This window comes from Herpailurus yagouaroundi, unplaced genomic scaffold (genome assembly GCF_014898765.1).
Source record: "Herpailurus yagouaroundi ecotype Mexico unplaced genomic scaffold, PumYag 139, whole genome shotgun sequence".
NCBI lineage: Eukaryota > Metazoa > Chordata > Mammalia > Carnivora > Felidae > Herpailurus > Herpailurus yagouaroundi.
The window spans coordinates 10,636,691-10,658,429 of record NW_024412394.1 but is presented as its reverse complement, the minus strand read 5'-3'; the positions used below and the strand labels follow the sequence as shown (position 1 = coordinate 10,658,429).

The 21,739-nt window shown below is 51.5% G+C and overlaps 1 protein-coding gene and 1 non-coding gene across 6 annotated transcripts; both read left to right on the top strand.

Moving 5' to 3' along the window:
- Nucleotides 1–2,086: 2,086 nt before the first annotated feature.
- LOC121030106 (U6 spliceosomal RNA) lies at nt 2,087–2,190 on the top strand. The gene has a single exon (XR_005790058.1). It is a non-coding gene; the product is annotated as a U6 spliceosomal RNA (small nuclear RNA).
- Nucleotides 2,191–8,266: 6,076 nt separating this feature from the next.
- AARS2 (alanyl-tRNA synthetase 2, mitochondrial) lies at nt 8,267–21,145 on the top strand. 5 transcript variants are annotated; one of them, XM_040473661.1, is made up of 22 exons: nt 8,270–8,743; nt 10,006–10,197; nt 10,733–10,878; nt 11,104–11,271; nt 11,827–11,971; nt 13,992–14,137; nt 14,326–14,434; nt 14,776–14,814; nt 14,919–15,030; nt 15,528–15,661; nt 16,095–16,239; nt 16,524–16,696; nt 16,838–16,951; nt 17,041–17,181; nt 17,803–17,940; nt 18,019–18,128; nt 18,282–18,390; nt 18,688–18,810; nt 19,031–19,141; nt 19,720–19,803; nt 19,917–20,027; nt 20,396–21,145. In XM_040473661.1, the coding sequence occupies exons 1-22, from the start codon at nt 8,501–8,503 to the stop codon at nt 20,558–20,560; spliced, it is 2,958 nt and encodes a 985-aa protein (XP_040329595.1). In that variant the 5' UTR covers nt 8,270–8,500; the 3' UTR covers nt 20,561–21,145. The 5 variants fall into 5 exon arrangements, with proteins under 5 accessions (XP_040329598.1, XP_040329597.1, XP_040329596.1 ...); XM_040473665.1 differs by lacking the exon at nt 8,270–8,743 and adding an exon at nt 8,878–9,033; XM_040473663.1 differs by lacking the exon at nt 19,917–20,027 and having other exon boundaries at nt 8,268–8,743.
- The last annotated feature ends 594 nt before the right edge of the window (nt 21,146–21,739 follow it).

The window sequence follows — 21,739 nt, the reverse complement described above, 5'->3', positions numbered from 1 at the left end:
TCTGACATTTAGGTCTTTCATCCATTTGGGTTTATATTTGCGTACAGTGTTAAGAAAGTGGTCCAGGTTCATTTTTCTGCTTGTCGCTGTCCAGTTTTCCCAACACAATTTGCTGAAGAGACTCTCTTTATTCCATTGGATATCCTTTCCTGCTTTGTCGAAGATTAGTTGGCCATACGTTTGTGGGTCATTTCTGGGTTCTCTGTTCTGTTCCACTGATCTATGTGTCTGTTTTCATGACAGTACCATACTGTCTTATTATTTACAACTTTGCAACACAGCTTGAAGTCTGGCATTGTGATGCCTCCACCTTTGGTTTTCTCCTTCTACATTACTTTGGCTATTCAGGGCCTTTTCTGGTTCCATACAAATTTTAGAATTGTTTGTTCTAGCTCTGTGAAGAATGCTAGTGTTGTTTTGATAGGGATTGAATTGAACGTATAAATTGCTTTGGGTAGTATAGACCTTTTCAACGTTTTTATTTATTTTTTGGGGGGGGGGATAGAGAGAGACAGAGCATGAACGGGGGAGGGGCAGAGAGAGAGGGAGACACAGAATGGGAAACAGGCTCCAGGCTCTGAGCCATCAGCCCAGAGCCTGACGCAGGGCTCGAACTCACGGACCGCGAGATCGTGACCTGGCTGAAGTCGGACGCTTAACCGACTGCGCCACCCAGGCGCCCCAGTATAGACCTTTTAAAAATATTTGTTCTTCCAATCTATGAGCATGGGATGTTTTTCCATTTCTTTGTATCTTCTTCAATTTCTTTCACAAGCGTTCTATAGTTTTCAGCGTACAGATATTTTACCTCTTTGGTTAGGTTTATTCCTAGGTATTCTATGGTTTTTTGGTGCAATTGTAAGTGGTATCAATTCCTTGATTTCTCTTTCTGTTGCTTCTTTATTGGTACATAGAAATGCAACTGATTTCTGTATGTTGATTTTATATCCTGCGACTTTGCTGAATTCATGTATCAGTCCTAGCAGTTTTTGGTGGAGTCTTTCAGGTTTTCCACGTCAAGTATGATGCCATCTGCGAAGAGTGAAAGTTTGACTTCTTCCTTGACGATTTAGATGCCTTTTATTTCTTTTTGTTATCTGATTGCTGAGGCTAATGGTGGTAAGAGTGGACATCCTTGTCGTGTTCCTGACCATAAGGGGAAGCTCTCAGTTTTTCCTCATTGAGAATGATAATAGCTGTGGGTCTTTCATATATGGCTTTTATGATCTTGAGGTATGTTCTTTCTATTGCTATTTTCTTAAGGGTTTTTATCAAGAAAGGATGCCATATTTTGTCAAATGCTTTTCTGCATCTATTAAGAGGGTCATGTGGTTCTTATCCTTTCTTTTATTAATGTGATGTATCATGTTGATCGATTTGCAGATATTGGACCACCCCTGCAGCCCAGGAATAAGTCCTACTTGGTCATGGTGAATAATTCTTTTAATGTATTGTTGGATTTGATTTGCAAGTATCTTGTTGAGAATTTTTGCATCCATGTTCATCAGGGAAAGTCATACCTGGTCCCTCTGACCCTTTTACTCTTTCCTGTCCCACCCCAGCACAAATGTGCCTCCAGCGTCCTAATTCCAGGCCAGTTAGTCCTCCGCAGTTTCCCCCTGAGGCCTCTAAATTGCTGGAGGGGTCCCCTCAGCCTTTCAGGTCCCCATACGCTAAAGGACTCTCACTCCTTCCCAGCATACCTTGCACAATACAAATAAAAATTTCCCCCCAAAAAAGATTGTGAAAATTTCAAATACAAAGAACAATTGAATGAATTATACAATAAGCACTCATATACTCACCACTTAGATTCTACAATTGTTAACATTTGTCTGTATTTGCCCTATCCTCTTATCACACATCTATCCCCTCCATCAATGAATCCATTCTATTTTTGGTGCAATTCAGAGTAAGTTGCAAATAGCAGGACACTCCATTCCTCAACACTGGCGTGCTTATGATCAACTACACTCTATTTGTTTAGCTGTTTTAAAAAGCACTTTCCACCCTCTTTACTCTTGTTATCAAAAATAGTTCAACTTTTCTTGCATGCTCAGTGTTGTGTTTTTTAATCATACACTGTCTGCTCACTTCAATAGCATATGTACTAAAACTAAAACAATACAGAGAATAGCATGGCCTCTGCACAAGGATCACATGCAAATTTGAGAAGTGTTCCCTAGATTTTTTTTAATTATTATTATTACATACTGGGGCACCTGGGTGGCTCAGTCAGTTAAGTGTCCAACTTCGGCTCAGGTCATGATCTCACAGTTCACGAATCCAAGCCCCACGTCGGGCTCTGTGCTGACAGCTCAGAGCCTGGAGCCTGCTTTGGATTCTGTGCCTCTCTCTCTCTCTCTCTCTCTCTCTGCCCCTCTCCTGCTTCCACTCTGTCTCTCAAAAAATAAATAAGTGTTAAAAAATGTTTTTAAATAAAAATAAAAAATAAATGTTTAAAAAAAAGTAAAAAATAAAACATTTCTATTGTCCCAAAATAAAACTCCATATGCCTAAAGTAGTAAGTCCGTATTCTCCCCTTTCTCTTCGTCTGGTTGCCTTCAGTCTAGCTGGCTGTATGGATTTGCCTGCTGTGAACATTGCATATAAACAGAATCATACAATACGTGGCCTTTTGTGCTTGGCTTCTTTCAATCAGCATAATGTTTTCCAGGATAATCCACATGGTAGAATGTATCTGTACTTCCTTTTAAAGCAGTCATATTCCATTGTATGTATATCCCACACTTTCCATTTTTCCACTGATGAGCAATTTGCATTGTTTTCACCTTTTGGCTCTTGTGAATAGCGTTGCCTGTCCCATTATTCTTGAGTGTTTGCTCTACAGCAGCAATTAACAAGCATTTTGGTTTCAGGGTCCCTTTACATCCCTAAAAAGTATTGGAGATCCCCAAAGAGTTTTTATGGAGGAGATATAGAAGTATGCAGATTTATGAAATTAAACTGAAAAATTTTTAAAGATTTAAATATTTTTATGTTAACATAAACAACATGTTTTTATGAAAAATATATTTTAAAAAATCAGTGAGAAGAGAGGCATTGTTTTCTGTTTTTGCAAATCTCTTTAATGCCTGTCTTAATAAAAGACAGATGGATACTCATACTGACTTTGACATTCAATCTGTTGTGATAGGCTGTTTGGGTTGGCATATATGAAGAAAATGCAACCTTACTGACATACGTTGTTGGAAAAACGAGGACCTCGCAGGCCTCCTGAATGGTTTTGGGGATTCCCCCAAAGTCTTTCCATAAGGACTGCTGCTCTAAGGATTTCAATATATATCCTTAACTATTCAGAGTCCACCTAGAGTGAATATTATTCTACTTCATAAAAGCTTTACAACCATATAGGTCCACTACCACGCCCCCTCCTTTAGGTTATAACCATATGTGTGACATACATACACAACTAAAAGGACAGGAGCAAGGGGCACTTGGGTAGTTCTGTTGGTTAAACATCTGACTTTGGCTCAGGTCATGATCTCACGGGTTTGTGGGTTCGAGTCCCGTGTCGGGCTCTCTGTGCTGACAGCTCAGGGCCTGAAGCCTGCTTCAGATTCTGTGTCTCCCTCTCTCTCTCTCTCTCTCTCTCTCTCTCTCTCTCTGCCCCTCCCCCACTTGCGTTCTGTCTCCCTCTCAAAAAGAAATAAACATTAAAAAAAAAAAAAAGGAGGGGCGCCTGGGTGGCTCAGTCGGTTGAGCGTCCGACTTCGGCTCAGGTCATGATCTCACAGTTCGTGGGTTTGAGCCCCGCGTCGGGCTCTGTGCTGACAGCTCAGAGCCTGGAGCCTGTTTCCGATTCTGTGGCTCCCTCTCTCTCTGCCCCTCCCCCGTTCATGCTCTGTCTCTCTCTGTCCCAAAAATAAATAAACGTTGAAAAAAAAAATTTTTTTTTAAATAATAAATAAATAAATAAATTGAGGAAAAAAGATAGCCTTTTATAGAGAATAAATGAAAAAGAGATGATAGAATGTGAATGTCACCATGTTGCACTCTCCAATGAATTAACAGGCAGAGACAGTATGTATATGTGGCTGCTAAGATCATAGAAAGATAACCAGACATCAGCATGCCCTCTGGTGAAAGAGCACCCTCTACCATGTAGACTCTCGCCAAAGGGATTCGAACCTGTATCTAATTAAGTTTCTAGATCCAGGTGCTAATTTGATTGAAATAAGAGAGGGCAGAAGAACGTGTTGAATGTGAGTTGAACATTGAATATGAAGTCAGCAAAAACAGACTGTGAAAAAGTCCACACACTGCAAGGAAAAGAAGGAAATTAAGAGGGAATCCACAGATAAAAAGACTTAAAATGCATTTTCAGTAAGGTTTTTAGAATACATCTAAAAGGACACCTGGATGGCTCAGTTGGCTAAGCCTACGACTCTTGTTTTCGCTTCAGTTCATGATCTCAGTCATGATCCCATGGTTCCTGAGCTCAAGGGCTCTGCACTGACAGTGCACTGACAAGGGATTCTGTCTCTCTCCCCCTCTCCCCAGCTCGCTCGCTCGCTCGCTCTCTGTCTCTCTCTCTCTCTCTCTGTCTCGATAAAATACATCTAAGGATGTATATTTGGGTGATAAAACTATAAAGACACCCAAAATTGTGATAACTATTAAAGCCAGGGTAGTGGCCAGCTTTGGAAGGAGGAAGATGGCTGGGTAGGTCCAGGTAGAGTGCCTGGGACCGATGCAAAGTTCTATTTTGCAATCAGGGTGGTGGATACAAAGATGTCTGCCTTCTAATAATAATCAAGCTATTCATTTGGTTTGGTTGACTTTTCTAAGTCTGTGTTTTATTATGTGATTTAGAAAGAAAAAAATTAAAAACAAAACAAACCTCTTACACAGGAGTTGGCCATTTTTTTTTTCCCAAAGGGCCAGATAGAAAGTATTTCAGATTTTCCTGGCCAAGAGGCAACTCGAGAATATTACGTTCGTACTTATAACCATTTAAAATGGGACAATTAAAAAAAAAAAAAAAAAGCCTAAAGACAAACCCAGGCATTACAACACTGAGGGTCCACTAAATCGCTGAATTCTGGATCCCAGGAGGCTCCCATCCCTGGAGTCCCAGGACCTGCGTCCCCATGCCCTTTCCCGGCTCCCGTGGGCGCCGCCCCCCTCCCATCCCCCCACCGCTGGTCCCCTCAACCTCCGCGTCTCCTAGCAACAGGCAGACGCAGCAGTCACTCTCAGATGGACGCAGGCTGAAGAGCATGGGAGCGAGCACGCATGCGCAGGGGGAGCTCCGGGCTCCACCAAGCTGCTCCGGGAGAAAGGGGAGAGCCTAGAAGCACCCAAGCCCTAGGACCCCGCCCCAAGCAAAAGTCTGTGTCCCAACTCTTCCCACAAGTCCTCTCCCACACTCTTGTCGCTCAAAGTATGGTCTGGTAGGCAAGGGGCAGCAACAGCATCACCTAGGAGTCTGCTAGAAAGACAATTGCGAGCTTACCCAGACCTACTAAGTCCGTGTCTGCAGTTTTAACAAGATCTGGTAAATCCCTATGCATATAGACATTTGACAAGCGTTGCTTTCACAATCCAGACAGGGCAAAGCCGTAAACAAATACATCAAACTGGGAATACCTCTTACAGGTTGGACTTTTAACCTCGACACTAAAAGATGGCTTTTATGATGAGGAAGTTCCCAAAGCTGACTTCCTTATGCTCAGTAAGGGTAAAAATTCCCTTGTGTCTCCTCTGACCATCAGTCCAGGACAGAATGCATCACTGACCTCAGGTTCCTGCTCTCAAAGCCAAGGGGGAAATCAGGAGGAACAATTTCCATTCCCAGAGTAAGGGCAGGCGTTGCTTCTCATGAACAAGGTGAAAAGAGAACGCTCAAAGAATGGGTGCCTTGGGCCTGCCAAGATAAGTAAGTCAAACAACACAAGGGCAATCCCAAACCCAGGGAAGGCAGCACCCAAACCCAGCTGAACAGCTCCTAGTAAACAGACTCAGTTTACATTTTATTTTTTATTTATTGACTTATTTATTGTTAAACTTGTTAATGTTTAGAGACAGAGCGTGAGCCGGGGAAGGGCAGAGAGGGAGGGAGACACACAATCCAAAGCAGGCTCCAGGCTCTGAACTGTCAGCACAGAGCCTGACGCGGGTTCGAACCCACGAGCTGTGAGATCATGACTTGAACCAAAGTCATACACTTAATCAACTGAGCCACCCAGGCGCCCCTCAGTTTGCATTTTAAACCCCAAAATGAAATTCTTACAAATACTAAGATGGATGATGAGTACTCCTGAGAGAAGTTCCCAGGTCAGTAACTTCTCAGTCTGGTGAGTTCTCCCCAGATATATCTGTCTTGGGAAACTGCAGACCTTAAGTTTCACTTCCTCATCAGAGGACAGTGGCAAATCAGAACAGACACATCACAATCCTAAAAGAACCACTTTGCTTCGGGGGGGGGGGGCCCCACAGATTTACCAGGGAATACCACACTTAAACAAAAGAAAATGACCATTTTTTAATGGCAGGGACAAAACAGCAAGATAGAGGAAAAACCCTTCCTCCAACAGAAAACAACTCAAAAAAATGCATTTCTAAAACTCCATGATACATGCTATAACATAGATGAACCTTGTCAACATTATGCTAAGTGAAGTTACAAAAGATCATGTATTGTGTGATTCCATTTACATGAAATGTTCAGAATCGACAAATCTACAGACAGAAAACAGATTAGTAGTTGCCTACCGCTGATGGGGGTGGTTAATAGCTGAAGGGCATGAGGTTTCTTTTGGAGGTGATGAAAATGTTCTGAAAGTAATTATGATTCACAGACGATGATTCTGTGAATGTACTGAAAGCCACTGACTTGTACACTTTAAGTGGGTGAACTGTAGGGTATATGAATTATATTTCAATAAAGCTGTTTGAAAAACATAATCCATGGCTCCACACTAGATCCACATTAGTCTAAAAACATGGAGTTCCTACTATAATACAAAAACTTTCTGAGAAAAATCTGAAAATGAAAGAAAGTTGTTGACGTCAGTAGTGGTTAGAGGCCCCAGCTAGATTTCTCTAGCAAAACACTCCCATCTCAGTTTGGGGAAGAATTTCACAGTCTTGTCTCAAGATCATCAATCTCACAGAAATCCCCATCTGGCTTTGGGTTCCTGTTCCAAAAACGCTGGAAAAACCAAAACAGGCAAAACACACTTTCAAAACAACACTTTTAATTTACGTGGGCAAGAGGAGAAACAGAGGATCATGGGATAGATGCTATGCTCTGTCAGAATACAAAGTTGAGAATTCACCATTGCTATGGAAACTCGAGTCCAAAAAGACTACACGTTTCCCAAGGAAACCATTTTTCAAAAGTCCCTAAATAACATAACTCATAAAGAATGACCAAAAGAGCCCATGTGGATAGCTGAGGCCTAGTAGGTGGCCACACTGATTTCAGCTCTGCTGCTCCGCTTTAACCTTCATGAGTTCTCTTCTTCACCTGTTTCATTTTCCAGGCCAAGAGCAGAGGTTATCATGAGAAGCCCCATGAGGGCCCTGGCTGTACCCACAAGGGCCTGTGTTGGCATCATGGTCACAGCTGTCACCACGGAGAAAAAGACAGAAGCGGGAGGTGGAACAGGTACCTCTCTTACCCTAATGCCAAGCACACAAAACCCTAGGGCTTTGGGAAACTTAGAGAGAGAGAAATCTCTGCAGCTATTGGTCAACAGCTTCATCCTGCCCTGACAACCTGGATTCCCTCTAATCCCCAGGCAAATTAAAAGACCAAATGTTATTTAGCAATTAATAAGGAAACAGATGCTATTTGCTCCTGTTCCAAGGGGCCTGCTTCAATCCCTAAGAACAAAACAGTCATTTCCAATGCCAAGGGCAAAGGGCATTGGCAAGTGCCTAGAACAGTGCCTGGCACATAGTTAATATTCAATATGTTTATTGAATGCTTCTTGAATGGATGCTAATATTACCTTCCTTGGCACTCTGCCTTCTTCCCTCAGCCTGGAAACACACACACACACACACACACACACACACACACACATACACGTGTGTGTGCGCGAGCACACACACGACGTTGAATCCAAGCCTGTTCACTGCAACTCCAGTTGTAACCTTGCAAAATTAATTAATAAACATGACAATTACTACTATGATATAGATTTCTGGAGAGCACGGATTTTTATTAAAGGATTTTGTTGTGACTAATATACCTTAAGAGCCTAAAACAATGCCTGGCACTAGTAGCTTCTAAATGAATATTTGTGTAATGACGAATGAATCAAGGGCCTACTATGTGCCAGGCAGCTGTGCTAGCTAGGCCTACTGCTGACGTCCCCTTCCCAATCACTTCTACCCGAGCGGCAGAGGCTGCCTTGAGTCCTCCTACCGCCAGGGGCCGCTGTACAAAGAGCGCGGCTTCCTTTCCACGCCACCGTCTATCCCCGCGGTGCCCCTTGACCCCGTGAAGTTACTGCCCCGAGTTAAGATGGCGGCGTCGATGGCAGCTGCAGCTCGGCGACTGCGGCGGGCCTTTCGAAGGTCGCCTCTGTGGGGGGGCCTCAGCCGTCGGCCGTTCTCATCCGAGCCCCCTCCAGCCTCGGCCACGGCCGTTCGGGACGCCTTCCTGAGCTTCTTTCGGGACCGCCACGGCCACCGACTGGTGCCGTCCGCCTCCGTGCGGCCCCGCGGCGACCCCAGTTTGCTTTTCGTCAATGCGGGCATGAACCAGGTGGGGGCTGAGCCACCCTGAGCGGGGGCGGAGTTTGTGATTTTTTTCCGGGGAGAAAGGCGCTGCGGGATTGGGCAAAAGAAGGGAGGGGCGGAGCTCTTGGCTTTGGAGGAAAGGGCCATTTGTTGTTAGGCTAAGTCGTTGGGGGCACAAGTTAGGGCTTGGGGAGGGCCCGACCTCGGAGCTTGGGTTGGGATTTAGTTTTAGGTCCGAGAATGGAGAGTGTGGAGTTCTCTGGGGGCAGACTGGTGGGGGCAGTCTGGCTTCATTTATTCATGCTGTAAATAAAGGTAACTAATTCGTTAAATAAACGTTTGTTGAGCACATTTTATGTGCTAGACTGTATTCTCTAAGCTTTTGACTTTGAGCACCACTTACCCTCTCTAGATTTGTCTTCACCTGTAAAATGAGCAGGGAGGGGGGAATCGGTTAACCGTAGAGACTTTTTTTTTTAAGTGTATTTTTATTTTGAGAGAGATAGAGCAAGTGGGGAGGGGCAGAGAGAGAGGGAGACAGAATCCCAAACAGGCTAGGGGCGCCTGGGTGGCTCAGTGGGTTAAGTGGCCGACTTCGGCTCAGGTCATGATCTCGCAGCCCCGCGTCGGGCTCTGTGCTGACAGCTCAGAGCCTGGAGCCTGCTTCACATTCTGTGTCTCCTTCTCTCTCTGCCCCTTCCCTGCTCATGCTGTGTCTCTCTGTCCCAAAAATAAGTAAACATTAAAAAAAAAAATTAAAAAAAAAAAAAAAAGAATCCCAAGCAGGCTCCATGCTGTCAGCGCAGAGGCTGATGCAGGGCTTGAACTCACAAACCGTGAGATCATGACCTGAGCTAAAATCAAGAGTTAGAAGCTCAGCCGACTGAGCCACCCAAGCACCCCAAACGTAGAGGCTATTAAATGCTGAGTTTGTGAGGCATGCCCAGTGCCCTGTGGTCTTGGTTTTATACTGAAGTTATTGGGTGTGGTTTAAAGAAGCTGACATGAAGGATGAAGCCATTCAGTGCCCTGTTTCCCGCCACCAACATAGTCCTCCTTCTTTTATGTTGCCTAATTTACTAGCAGAGTATCTCTGTTTCCTGATTTATTTACCTCTTGTCTGCTCCACACACATCAGAGATGGGTGCCTCCAGGCTTCCAGATTGCCCCTTAGCCAAGACCACACCGCACTCTCGGGGGCACAGTCAGCCTTCACTCTGAACACCCCACTCCCCACTTCTCCCGTCTACGGAGGGAGTGAGAACTGGGACCTTCGTGTGTTTCCAGTTCAAGCCCATCTTCCTGGGCACCGTGGATCCACGAAGCGAAATGGCAGGCTTCCGACGTGTGGCCAACAGCCAGAAATGTGTGAGGGCTGGAGGACGCCACAACGACCTGGAGGATGTGGGCCGAGACCTTTCCCATCACACCTTCTTTGAGATGCTTGGCAATTGGGCTTTTGGGGGTGAATATTTTAAGGTGAGTCTCCAGGAAGCCCTAGAGTTAGAAAAAAGGTCATTGGTCAACCAAGAAGGGGCTCAAGAGGAGTCCTGTCTCAACTCCTAAGCCCTGCTTGGACAGGGCTCATACTACACAGGAAGGCAAAGTGCTAGATGAACAAGTATGATGAGACTGTGTCTCACTTCCCTAATTGGATTGTAAGTGTGAGGGCCAGGACTGTGCCTCCTGCCTAATGGCTGGTTGGTAATTGTTGAATGAATAAATGGTCAGACAAATACTAAAATGCAGGAGTTAGAAATCATCCCGGGTTAGGGTGGAAAGACAACTTCATGGAGAGAGTGGGACTTGAAGGAAAGGATCTAAAGGAGGGGTGAAGTTTTCTGGACAGGAAAAAAACTCAAGCAGAAATGGTCATGGTTTGTTCTGGAAACAAGGAGGGCAGTGGAATTTTGTGTTAAGCTGAGGGCTGAACTCATGTGGCTTGATTGGTGCTTCAGTGGGGCCCTCTTCTCACCATTTTCCTCCTCACATCCCATGTGGGTTTCCCCTGCAGGAGGAGGCTTGCCGCATGGCCTGGGAACTGCTGACTCAGGTCTACGGGATCCCTGAAGACAGGCTCTGGGTCTCCTACTTTGGTGGTGACCCCAAGGCAGGGCTGGACCCAGACCTGGAGAGCAGGGACATCTGGCTCAGCTTAGGGTAAGTCTGCCTCTGCCCCTTGTGTCCACTTCCAGAGGGCAAGAGGACTGGCAAATGGAGAGTACCAGCATCAGTCATCAGAGTCTTAGCATCTGCTCCCAGAGCAGATGGGGGTCAGCCCTGTTTCTCCTCTTGCTGAGCTTGGTGGAGAGGCTCTCATGGCAGAGAGGGTTCTGGCTTCCAGGTTTGTCTGTCTCCCTACCACCTGCCTGGCTTTCTTGTCAGGGTGTGTGCCAGTCATGTGCTTTCCTTTGGACCACAAGAGAACTTCTGGGAAATGGGGAACACTGGCCCCTGTGGGCCCTGCACGGAGATCCACTATGACCTGGCTGGGAGAGGGGGAGCCCCCCAGCTGGTGGAGCTGTGGAATCTGGTCTTCATTCAACACAACAGGTAATGGGGTGCTGAAGCAGAAGGAAAATCCCTGGCCAGAAGTGGGCAAGGTGGCATTCAGGAGACTTTGATCCATTTCTTATAAAAAAAAAAAAAAAAAGCACCTAAATGGTGTTTACTGTGTGCCAGGTACATTTCTAAACACTTTTCAGGTACTAACTGATTTAACCCTAGTCTTTGCTCGTGACACTTTCAACTAGTCACTGCTGTCCGCCGGCTTCTGTTCTCTCATCACTGGATGGCACAGAGCCTGGTGGTCTCTAAGATTTTCTCCCAGCCTTGACATGTCTCTTTCTCAGGGCAAAGAATTCTGTCCCAGAAAGGGGATGTGTGGGTCCAGGCAAGGGCCCAAGCAGGGGTGAGGGTGGAGATCACCCTTTATGAGAAAGTACAGGACCCAAGGCCATCACTGTCTGCCTTTGTGGGAGAGGGGTGGATACCGCCTTCTGGTTCCTCCCACTGTCAGCCCCTCCTCGTTCCTCCGCTGCACTTGGGCATCTGCCTCACCCCAGTAATCCCATGTGGGGCCTCACCTTGCACACCTTCCCTGGCCAGAGAGGCAGATGGAAACCTGCAGCCCCTGCCCCAGCGGCACGTGGACACGGGAATGGGCCTGGAAAGGCTGGTGGCCGTGCTGCAAGGCACGCGCTCCACTTACGACACTGATCTCTTCTCCCCGCTGCTTGACGCCATTCAGCAGGTGAGCCGGCCTCTTCCCTTCCAGAAGCTGGCGCTTTGTTGAGAACTCCGAATACTCCTGCATGTGGGAACCTTGCCCAGCCAAGGATAGCAGGGTCAAACATGAGGCTGGGATTTGTATTTATTACCTGATACTGCTCCCAAATCCTTCCTTCCTTCGCATCTTCAAAAAATAGGTGTTTAGTGCCTACTTTGTATGTAGTCCCTTGTGCTTAGTAGAAGAGATTACATCGTAGCCTAAGAGATAAATAAGTAAGTGTATTAAAGAACAAGCCGGCAGATTTGAACCAGATTGCAGATTGTGACCAGGTAGTAAACATGGATGATAGTAACTGTGGTGGGGGTAGGGGGGCCGGTGGAGAGGAATCTTCGATGAAGTGTTTGGGGAAGGCTCACCAAGGAGGTGATCTCTGAGCTGGAACCTGAAAGAGGAGAGCCAGCCACAAGAAGCTCATTCCAGGCGGAGGGGATGGCAGGTACCAAGGCCCTGAGGCAGGAAAGGAACACAAAGGTGGCCTAGAGCTAGCCAGAGTAGAATCACCTGGGATGTAGCTGGAGAATGTGTGACTGCGCTTTTGTTGTGTAACAAAGCACCTAATACTTTGTAGTTTAAAATAACAACCATTCATTTAGCATATGAGTCTGTGAGCTAGCAATGCTGGCTGGGCTCTGTTGGGTCAACCTTTTGGTCTTCTGTGAGTTCTTTCATAACACCTATAGATAGCTGCTAGGCAGCTGTAGTTCGAGGACTGGCTGGCTGGCTGTTTGGGGCAACGGGGGTGACCAGGCTGTGTGTCTGTCAAGCAGCAGGCTAGCTTAGGGTTGTTCCCATCCCAAGGCAGCAAGTTCCAAGAAGGAGAACAGAAGCACACCAGGTCTCTTGAGGCTTAGGCTCAGGACAGTGTCCTTTCCACCTCATTCTGTAGGCCAAAGCAAGTCGCAAGGCTAGCCTAGGCTCAAGGGATAGAGAAATAGATTCTATCCTTGGATGGGAAGCAGCTGTGGTCTCGTTGTAAAGTGGCAAGCACACTGAAGAGGGAAGGATTGTGGCCATTTTTGCAAACAATCTACCATAGAAGGGAAGGCAGAAGTCCAACCTTCTGGGCCCTTGAAGTCCAAAGTGGGGCTCCTATTATGCTAAGTGTAGTGAAAAGGGTTCTGCGTGGGGGAGGGGCATGATCTGATTGACACTTTTAAAGGCCCCTCTTGTTGCCGCGTGAAGGATGAGCTGGAGGGAGACCTAGAAGAAGCTAAGAAGCCAATTGGGAGGCTGTTTTGTAGTAAAGGGAGGAGACAGGAGGGCATGGTTGAGGCTGGTAGCTGTGGAAGTGGAGAAAAGTAATTGATTTGAAAGATCTCACAAAGGCAGGACAGGAGCAAAAGTCCCCAGTGACAGACTGGATGAGGAAGGGAAATAAAAATCAAGGCTCGCTCTCTAGTTTTTGACTTGAGCAGTGTGGTGAGTGGCAGGACTGTTAATTGAGAGGAGGAAGCTCAGGGAAGAGACAGGTTTAGAGCTGGATGAATCAGCCATCTGCTTTGGAGCACTTACACATAGGCACAGCTTACGCCTCCCTCCCTGCCCCCCATAAAGGCTGGAGAAGTGGGTGTGGGCAGTGGAGTCAGGCCGGTGCACATCTCAGATCTGCTCCTGATGCGTTGTGTGGCCTCGTGCCACTTAGCTCCTCAGAGCCTCAGTTTCCTCTTTAAAGCGAGACTAGTAACACCTCCCAGAGCAGGATGTTTTGGATATTAGGCAACGCTTCTTTCAAGCACCCTCCCCATTCTGATGGTAGAAATTCAGTAAATGATCACAGCTGTGATTGTTGTGAGTGCTGAATGTGGCCCTGGGAGGGCAGAGACTGACTCCCTTTTATGTTTGAAGCTTCTCCAACCAGGTCATTCCAGATGTGATCAGCTTTAGGGGTGAGGGCAGATGCTCTAGAGATGATGAAGGGCACCCCACCCAGACCATATCAGGCAGGACCAGCAGCCATGTCTCCTTGTCTCTTGCTCTCCAGGGTTGCGGGGTGCCCCCTTACTTGGGTCGGGTAGGAGCAGCAGACGAGGGGCGCACAGACATGGCATACCGCGTGGTGGCTGATCACATCCGCACACTCAGCGTCTGCATCGCCGACGGTGTCTGCCCCGGAATGTCGGGTGCCCCGTGAGTCTGGCAGGGGCTGCGAGGGCGGGGGGTGGGGGGTGTTGCAGGGGAGAGGTGGGTCAGGAGGAGTGGGGGAAGGGAGAGGGCTCTGAGATGAGAGCACCCACTCTGAACCTCGTCCTCCCCACTCTCCATACTGCTGACCAAGGGTTGCAGGCGATTCTTATCTGGCTTCTGAACCCCTCTAGGTTGGTGCTTCGTCGGATCCTTCGTCGAGCTGTGCGGTTCTCTACAGAGGTGTTGCGGGCACCACCTGGCTTCCTAGGCAGCCTGGTGCCTGTAGTGGTGGAGACCCTGGTGAGGGCAGAACTTATTCTTCTGGGCTTCCCCAGGTGCTCAGGAAGCTTGCCACTGAGCCTAGACGGTGCCCTCAGCCTAGGCTCCCCACCCTAAATGGCCAGCCCCAGGTCTTGTCAGGCTGAGAAAGCCAAGACTGAATCCAAAAAGCAGGGAGCCCTCAGGAGGCCTCCCTGTCCTGGCTTCTGAGCCTCTTGAGTTTGGGACCCCCTTCTGTCCGTATTCCCTGTTTGAGTCTGCCATCCATCAGCCGGAGCTGAGCTTCCAAGGCAGGCGTCCTCAGGGAGGTCCAGGGTGGGGAGGTTGCCTTTCACACCTTCTCAGCCCTCTGCCTCCCCCAGGGAGATGCTTATCCAGAACTGCGGAAGCACTCAGCCCAGGTACTGGCTTTGGATGGGGAGGGAGGGGCCGAAAAGAGAGGGGTAGAGAGCGGCTCTCCCTTCCAGGAGGCCCAGCTCCAGTCCCGCCCTGCCCCTCTGTTCAGATAGTCAACCTGGTGTCAGAGGACGAGGCAGCCTTCCTGGCCTCCCTGCAGCGGGGTCGGCACATCATCGATCAGACCCTGAGGCGCCTGGGGCCTTCTGATTTGTTCCCTGGTGAGTGAGCAGCCTGGCCAAGGTGTGAGGGGCTCACTCAGGTGAACCAAAGCAGGAAGAGGACAGACCTCTGAGGCAGGCGTGTGCCTAGCATGCAGACCCTCCTCCCCATGTCCCTCTCCCTGCACTGTCTCCAACACCCACATCTCTCTGTGGCGGGACACCACCCTCCTTCTCCCCACTTCCCCTCTGTCCAACTGGCCCTGCCACCAGTCTCTGCTTCCCAAGGCAGGCTTCATCCCGAGAATGAGCCTCCCTTCTCCTCTGAGATGACAGATGACAAGGGAGTCTCCTGGGCTACCCTCGGCTCTGGCCTTTGAGCCTAAAGCCTGACCCCTCTCCTGGACCTACCGGGTGTGGGGAGAGGACACTTGTGCTTGGTACCTGGTGGCTGCTGTGTGGTTGGAAAAGCCCTGGCCCTTATTTCTCCCTCACTTCTTCCCCTTCAGTCTATCCTGCCCTCCCCTCTGAACACCCTTTGTCTTCCTTCTTCAAAGCTGAAGTGGCCTGGTCCTTATCGCTGTCTGGGAACCTGGGGCTCCCCCTGGACCTGGTAGAGCTGATGCTGGAGGAGAAGGGGGTGCGGCTGGACTCTGCTGGGCTGGCGCGGCTGGCCCAGGAGGAGGCCCAGGTACACGCTGGGGCACCCCTGCCCAGGCTTCTGTTGGGACAGTCCCTTCCCCAGCCCTGAGTTCCTGGGGGAGGAGCTGCAGCTATTGAGGGAAACAGGAGACAGGGTCTGTCCCCTCACCTCAGGCCCCACCCACAGCCTGTAGAGGAGAACTCTAATACAGTGGACTGAACAGAACCAGGAATGGGGAGAGGCCAGCACAGCATCCTAGAGAGGGGAACGGTGGGTGAAGGGGGCCTCATCCTGAGACCCTGCATGATGGGTGGTTCACCAGCCAACCCAGGATCTCTAGCAGCCAGCCAAGCCCCGAGGGCTTATTCCAGAGGGGCTGCAGAGTCCACACAGCTGTGTGGCAGGGGCAGGGCTCTGTGGAGGCTCAGGTCCCACTGCACTGTCCTTGTACCCCTTCCCTATGCACGCGCCCATCCTGCAGCACCGGTCACGGCAGGCCGAGCCAGCTCAGGAGCGGGGACTGCAGCTGAATGTCCACGCACTGGGGGAGCTGCAGCGCCGAGGGGTGCCCCCAACTGACGACAGTCCCAAGTACAACTACTCTCTTCGACCCAGCGGGGGTTATGGTGAGAGGCTGGACTGAGGCTGGTGGCCACAAGCGTCCCTGGCGGTTTCTGGGAGGGACAGAGGGACATCTGTGAGGGTTGCTACCAGCCCTATACATTTCATGGGGGGCGGGGGTGGGGGGGTGGGGAGGGCGGCGAGGGGGTTATAGCCACCAGGGGTCGCTGTGGCCCCTGAAAGTGCCCCTCCACCAGCTACATGCCCATTGGCTTCAAGTAAGGTACACACCAACGGCCCAGGGCCCACACCCCTGCCCAGCACTGATAACCATTCTTCTTTCTGGCAGAGTTTGGCACCTGCGAGGCGCAGGTGCTCCAGCTATATACAGAGGACGGGACAGCTGTGGCCTCTGTGGGGAAAGGCCAGCGTTGTGGCCTTCTCTTGGACAAAACCAACTTCTACGCTGAACAGGGGGGTCAGGCTTCAGACCGAGGCTACCTGGTGCGGGTGGGGCAGGAGGTGAGCCCCCATGCACAGACACACACACATACACAGACAAGTTAATTTCTGCAGAAGGCAGACCCGACCTGGGAAGGGAGCCAAGGGGAGGGAAAAGCTACAAGCAGTTGCTCCAGTGCCTTGGCCCCTGCCCTTCCCCAGGATGTACTGTTCCCAGTGCCCCGGGCCCAGGTCTCTGGAGGCTTCATCCTGCACGAGGCTGTGGCCCCTGAGGGCCTGAAGGTTGGGGACCAGGTGCAGCTACATGTAGATGAGGTAAGGCCCCAAGCCCTGATATTTAGAATATCCTGCAGCCTCTTGACTCTCCCTACCCCCCAGGATTCTGGGTGACAAAAGTGTTTCAGGCCTGGCGTCTAGGCTGCATGGAGAAGCACACGGCCACCCACCTGTTGAACTGGGCACTCCGGCAGACCCTGGGCCCCGGCACGGAGCAGCGAGGTTCCCATCTCAACCCCGAGCGGCTGCGCTTCGATGTGGCCACCCAGGTGAGGAAGACAGAAAGGCTTAAAAAGAGGTAGTTTGGTGGCTTGGGGGGGGGGGGGAGGGGAGGGGGGCGGTGGGAGGGGGAGTTTGGCCAGTCCAAGGACCTAGGCTCCGTGTCACTCAGTCACTGTGAGGCCGTGAGGGACGTCTTCATCTCGGCATCCTGCACCAGCGAGGGGTCAGGTTAGATAGCCTCTGAAGCCTCCGGCCACCCAGCTTCCTTGTTCCCGCTGTCACCCAAGACATTCTTGCTCAAGCAGAGCTGCCCTCCCTTCTCTGTCACCCTTCCTTCCTCGCACATCTAGCTCTGTCCTTGCACCTGCGTCTACCCCATCCTGTGTTTCTCTTCCATTAGGCTGGCCCTTGTGGTGAGCTCCCTCGGTACAGAACAGCATTTTCTGTTACATCAATTTTTAGTGCCTGATGAGAGGCCTGCAATTCCCAACAGCTTTCTAAGGAAAAGAACTGTCTACTCCACAAAGGTTGATTGAGCACCTGCTCGGTGCTAGCCACTGTTTGAGAACCTGAGGAGAGTCAGTGAACACGGACTGCTTCTTACTGCTTTGGTTACAGGCACGCAGCTAACTGCCTGTCGGTCTATCCATTTCCCCCTACCCCACCAGGCTCCACTGACCCCAGAGCAGCTCCGGGCAGTGGAGGGCACGGTGCAGGAGGCCGTGGGGCAGGATGAGGCCGTGTACATGGAGGAGGTGGCCCTGGCACGCACCGCCCATGTCCCTGGCCTGCGCTTTCTGGATGAGGTGAGTTGGGGAGGCCCCTTGGTGAGACTGCCTGCCCCTCACGGGCTGGTGAACAGACTGGTCCCCTCTCCTCCTCAGGTATACCCAGACCCTGTGCGGGTGGTGTCAGTGGGGGTGCCCGTGGCCGAGGCGCTGGACCTCGCCTCTCAGGCTGTGCTGCAGACCTCTGTGGAGCTGTGCTGTGGGACGTGAGTCACTCCTTTCGGCCTGCCCCAGCCCGGGGCCTGAGATCCTCACCCTTCTTTGGTCTTTGGAGCCACCAGCCCCCGGGTTGGAGCTTAGGTTGCTCCTTTCCGTCCCACCATGCCCCTTGACTTCCTTCTCCCTCCCTCTGCCTATAGGCACCTGCTGCGCACAGGGGCTGTAGGGGACCTGGTCATCGTTGGGGAGCGCCAGCTCTCCAGGGGCACCACCCGCCTGCTGGCCGTCACCGGGGAGCAGGCCCAGCAGGTTGGCACACCGGCAGGGTCCAGGAGGCCACCGGATTTTGGTGGGGGGGGGGGGGGGGGGGGAGGGAGCACACATGGCCGAAACTCTCAGGCCGGGGAATGCCCAGCAGCAGAACCAGTGTTGGTACATGTGCGCTGCCAACAGCTGGCATCTGTTGTGATTATTTGGTGCCTTGACTGGGCCTCATTGTTCAGTATTTCTGTCTTGGCCCTGACTAGCAGTGGGTTGAGAGCCCCCCTGTCCTGGGGAGGTGACAGCAAGCCGAGCAGCCCTGAGCATCCCGTTCCCTCCTGGCAGGCCCGAGAGGTGGGCCAGGCTCTGGCCCAGGAGGTAGGAGCCGCGGCAGAACGGCTGAGTCGGGGCAGCCAGGATGTGGTGGAGGCTCAGCGACTATCCAAGGACATGGGACGACTCACTGATGTGAGGGTCACTGCTGCCGCAGAGCTGTTCCCCACTCTCTCCTGGCCCTCTTCCCCATGCCTCGGTCTCTCCCCCAATTCCTCTGGGACTCCTGCTGGCCTAGATATTTGTTGTTTGTCTGCAGGGTGGGATGTGGTGGGTGTGATCTCTTCCCTTGCTCTGCTGGCTCCCGGCTCCGAGACTGGGAGGGGCGCGGCTGATGTACTGTTTGTGGCCTTAGGCTGTGGACACTGCGGTGATGCCCCAGTGGCAGCGGCGGGAGCTGCAGGCCACGCTGAAGGTGCTGCAGCGACGTGCCAACACTGCCATCCGGAAGCTAGAAACGGGGCAGGTGAGAGGAGGTTCGGCTGTACCCACGGGGGCAGGTACCCAGCACACTTGGCGAGGGGCAGAGGCACTCCAGCATGCACACGGAGAAGCTTCGCGACCTGGCACGGGGCCTGACGCAGGGGGTGGGGTGCAGCTCCTGTCTCTCCTGCCAGCTGGGTGCCATCACCAGGCCATTTCCCCCACTTCTTTCTCTGCCAAACCGTGTCTGTCCTTCAACTCCCAAGTCTGGCTCAGACTCGCCCTCTAGGAAGGAAGCTGACTGACTTGATTACGCCTTTCAGCCCCCAGTGCCACTTGACCGTGGATCTGCCTTCCTCCCACCCCCTTTCATCCATCTGTGCTCCAGCCTTAGTCCTTCACCTTCAGTGGCCTATTTGTAGGGGCCTGGAGCTGTGGTGAAAGGGACGAGGTGAGGGACGAGAGGAAGGACACAGGCCATTTGAGGCAGAGCCCCTGGCACCTCTCCTCCAAGCCAAAGACCTTTGCTGGCGGAGGGGATTTCTGGACGGGGGCTCGGTTCGGAAGTGGGGCCCGGCTGCCTTCCACCCTGATCCCTGTGCCGTCCTTCCTGCCCCGCAGGCTGCACAGAAAACCCAGGAGCTGCTGCGGCGGCATTCAGAGGGGCCCCTGATTGTGGACACAGTCTCCACTGAGTCCCTCTCCGTGAGTGTGGGGGCTGGGGGTGGCCCCAGGGTCTGGGGAGGGGAAGGTCCTGGCTGGGAGGTAGCTGGGAGTCCAGAGAGCTGTGGGCTCACTGTCTCCCCTTCCCTGCCCAGGTGCTGGTGAAGGTGGTACGGCAGCTGTGTGAGCGGGCGCCTCGCACGTCTGTGCTACTGCTCAGCCCCCAGCCGCTGGGGCACGTGTTGTGTGCCTGTCAGGTGGCCCAGGTGAGGGAAGGAGGAGAGAAGCCCCACCCACCCATCCTGGTCCAGCTCTCCGGTTGCATACCTTTGATTCCTCCAAGGCTGGGTAGAGGTGATCTAGGAGGACACCCCAGGACGGGGACAGGGCCGTCTCCTCCCTAACCACAGCCCCCCACCAGAGAAGGCACCGTGGTGGTCCCTAATTATGACCATCCAGGCCACACATCCCTTGCAAACAAGTAGCAGACATTCAGTAACCTCCACACACTTTCCCAGCCCCATGCTCTCCTGTCTCCTGACTAATCACTGTGATGCCACTCTCAAAGGGTAGATGGAGTGAGCACTGGTGGGGAGGGCTGCTCTGCATCACTGCCCGTTCTCTCTTGGTTCAGGGTACCACACCAGCCTTCACAGCAGAGGCCTGGGCACTGGCGGTATGCAGCCACATGGGGGGCAAGGCCTGGGGCTCTCAAGTGGTGGCTCAGGGCACCGGAACGACGGCTGACCTGGAAGCTGCCCTCAGGACAGCCCGAGCCTACGCCCTCAACCAGCTCTGAGCCGGGCTCGCCAGGGACTCACATAGACTGGACAGACTGCCGACGGGCCAGTGCCAGGAACCCTTGAAGGAGCCAGCAGAACCTCCCCGGAGGCTGAAGCAAAGGACTAAAGACTGGAGGCCAAGCAGCTGAGCCCTAGGGGGCTGCCTTGGGCCAGGCCCCGTGAGGACACGAGGAGTTGGGGTTCTGGAAGGCAGAAGTGGGCCCAGAGACACACCCCCACTGGATGAATGTGAAGCCATGGACTGTCTTGGCTGTGAGTGCTCATCAACAAGTATTTCACTGCAGCCAGGAATTTCCAGAAGTTCTTCTGCTTAAAAAAGAACAGCTTTCCCCTCCCAGCAACCTGGTAAGGGTGCTCTATCACCCGGCTGATCCCTCACACTGGATCAAACAGTCACCCATCATCCAAATCAGAACCATCCTCCTCGCCACGGGTGTTTAACAAGTTTTCCGTGCCAGCCTGGGCACCCACAAAGGCCTCGCTGGCCACCAAGATCCAGAACTGTCTTATGAAAGTCATTACAGGAGGGCACACCCTCTCTGGTGTCACTTGTGTCATTAACAGTGACTTCACATTTTAGCAAAGGCCCTGGTGATTTGTTGAGAAAATGCGCAGCAGGCCCTGGTCGGTTGCTGAGAATGTGGTGAGAGCCAAAGGGACAACTTCCTGCACTTGCGGAGCTTCTGTCTAGTAGCGAGATACGCGATAAAGAGAAGGAAGAGGATGTAAGGCAGTGATGAGGTCTGCAGAGAAAGAGGGACAGGGATCAGGAGGGTGGGGGTGACTGCTGTTTCCCCCGGAGGTGGCATCTGAGGGGAGGGTATGAGCCACGAGGGTCTCTGAGGGAAGAGCGCTCCAGGCTGAGGACTTCAGCCAGTTCAGGGGCCCTGAGGGGGAGCTGAGCAGACACCATGAGCTGGGAGAGTGGCAGGTGATGGGGTCTGTAGAGAGCAGGGGCCAGAGCACCTGCCCCTGAGCCTGAGCTGAAGCTGAGAACCGGCCGCTCAGAGCAGGAGGAAGCCCTGCTTCCCTAACAGAATGAATCCACTCAGGGCCAAGCCAGAGTTCTACCTCTGTTCCCAAATCTCTGCTGCTGGATGAAGGAAAGGACCTCAGGGGGCCCATCTTCAAGTCAAAGGCTCCCTGGTGACTGAGTTCTAGGGCCATTTAGTTAA

Excerpts from the sequence above, each read along its gene's own strand:
- AARS2 (XM_040473661.1), top strand. The coding sequence starts at position 8,501 with ATGGCGGCGTCGATGGCAGCTGCAGCTCGGCGACTGCGGCGGGCCTTT. Across the intron at positions 17,182-17,802 it reads GCTTCGATGTGGCCACCCAG|GCTCCACTGACCCCAGAGCA; the intron begins GTGAGGAAGACA and ends CTACCCCACCAG. Across the intron at positions 19,142-19,719 it reads GGAAGCTAGAAACGGGGCAG|GCTGCACAGAAAACCCAGGA; the intron begins GTGAGAGGAGGT and ends CCTGCCCCGCAG.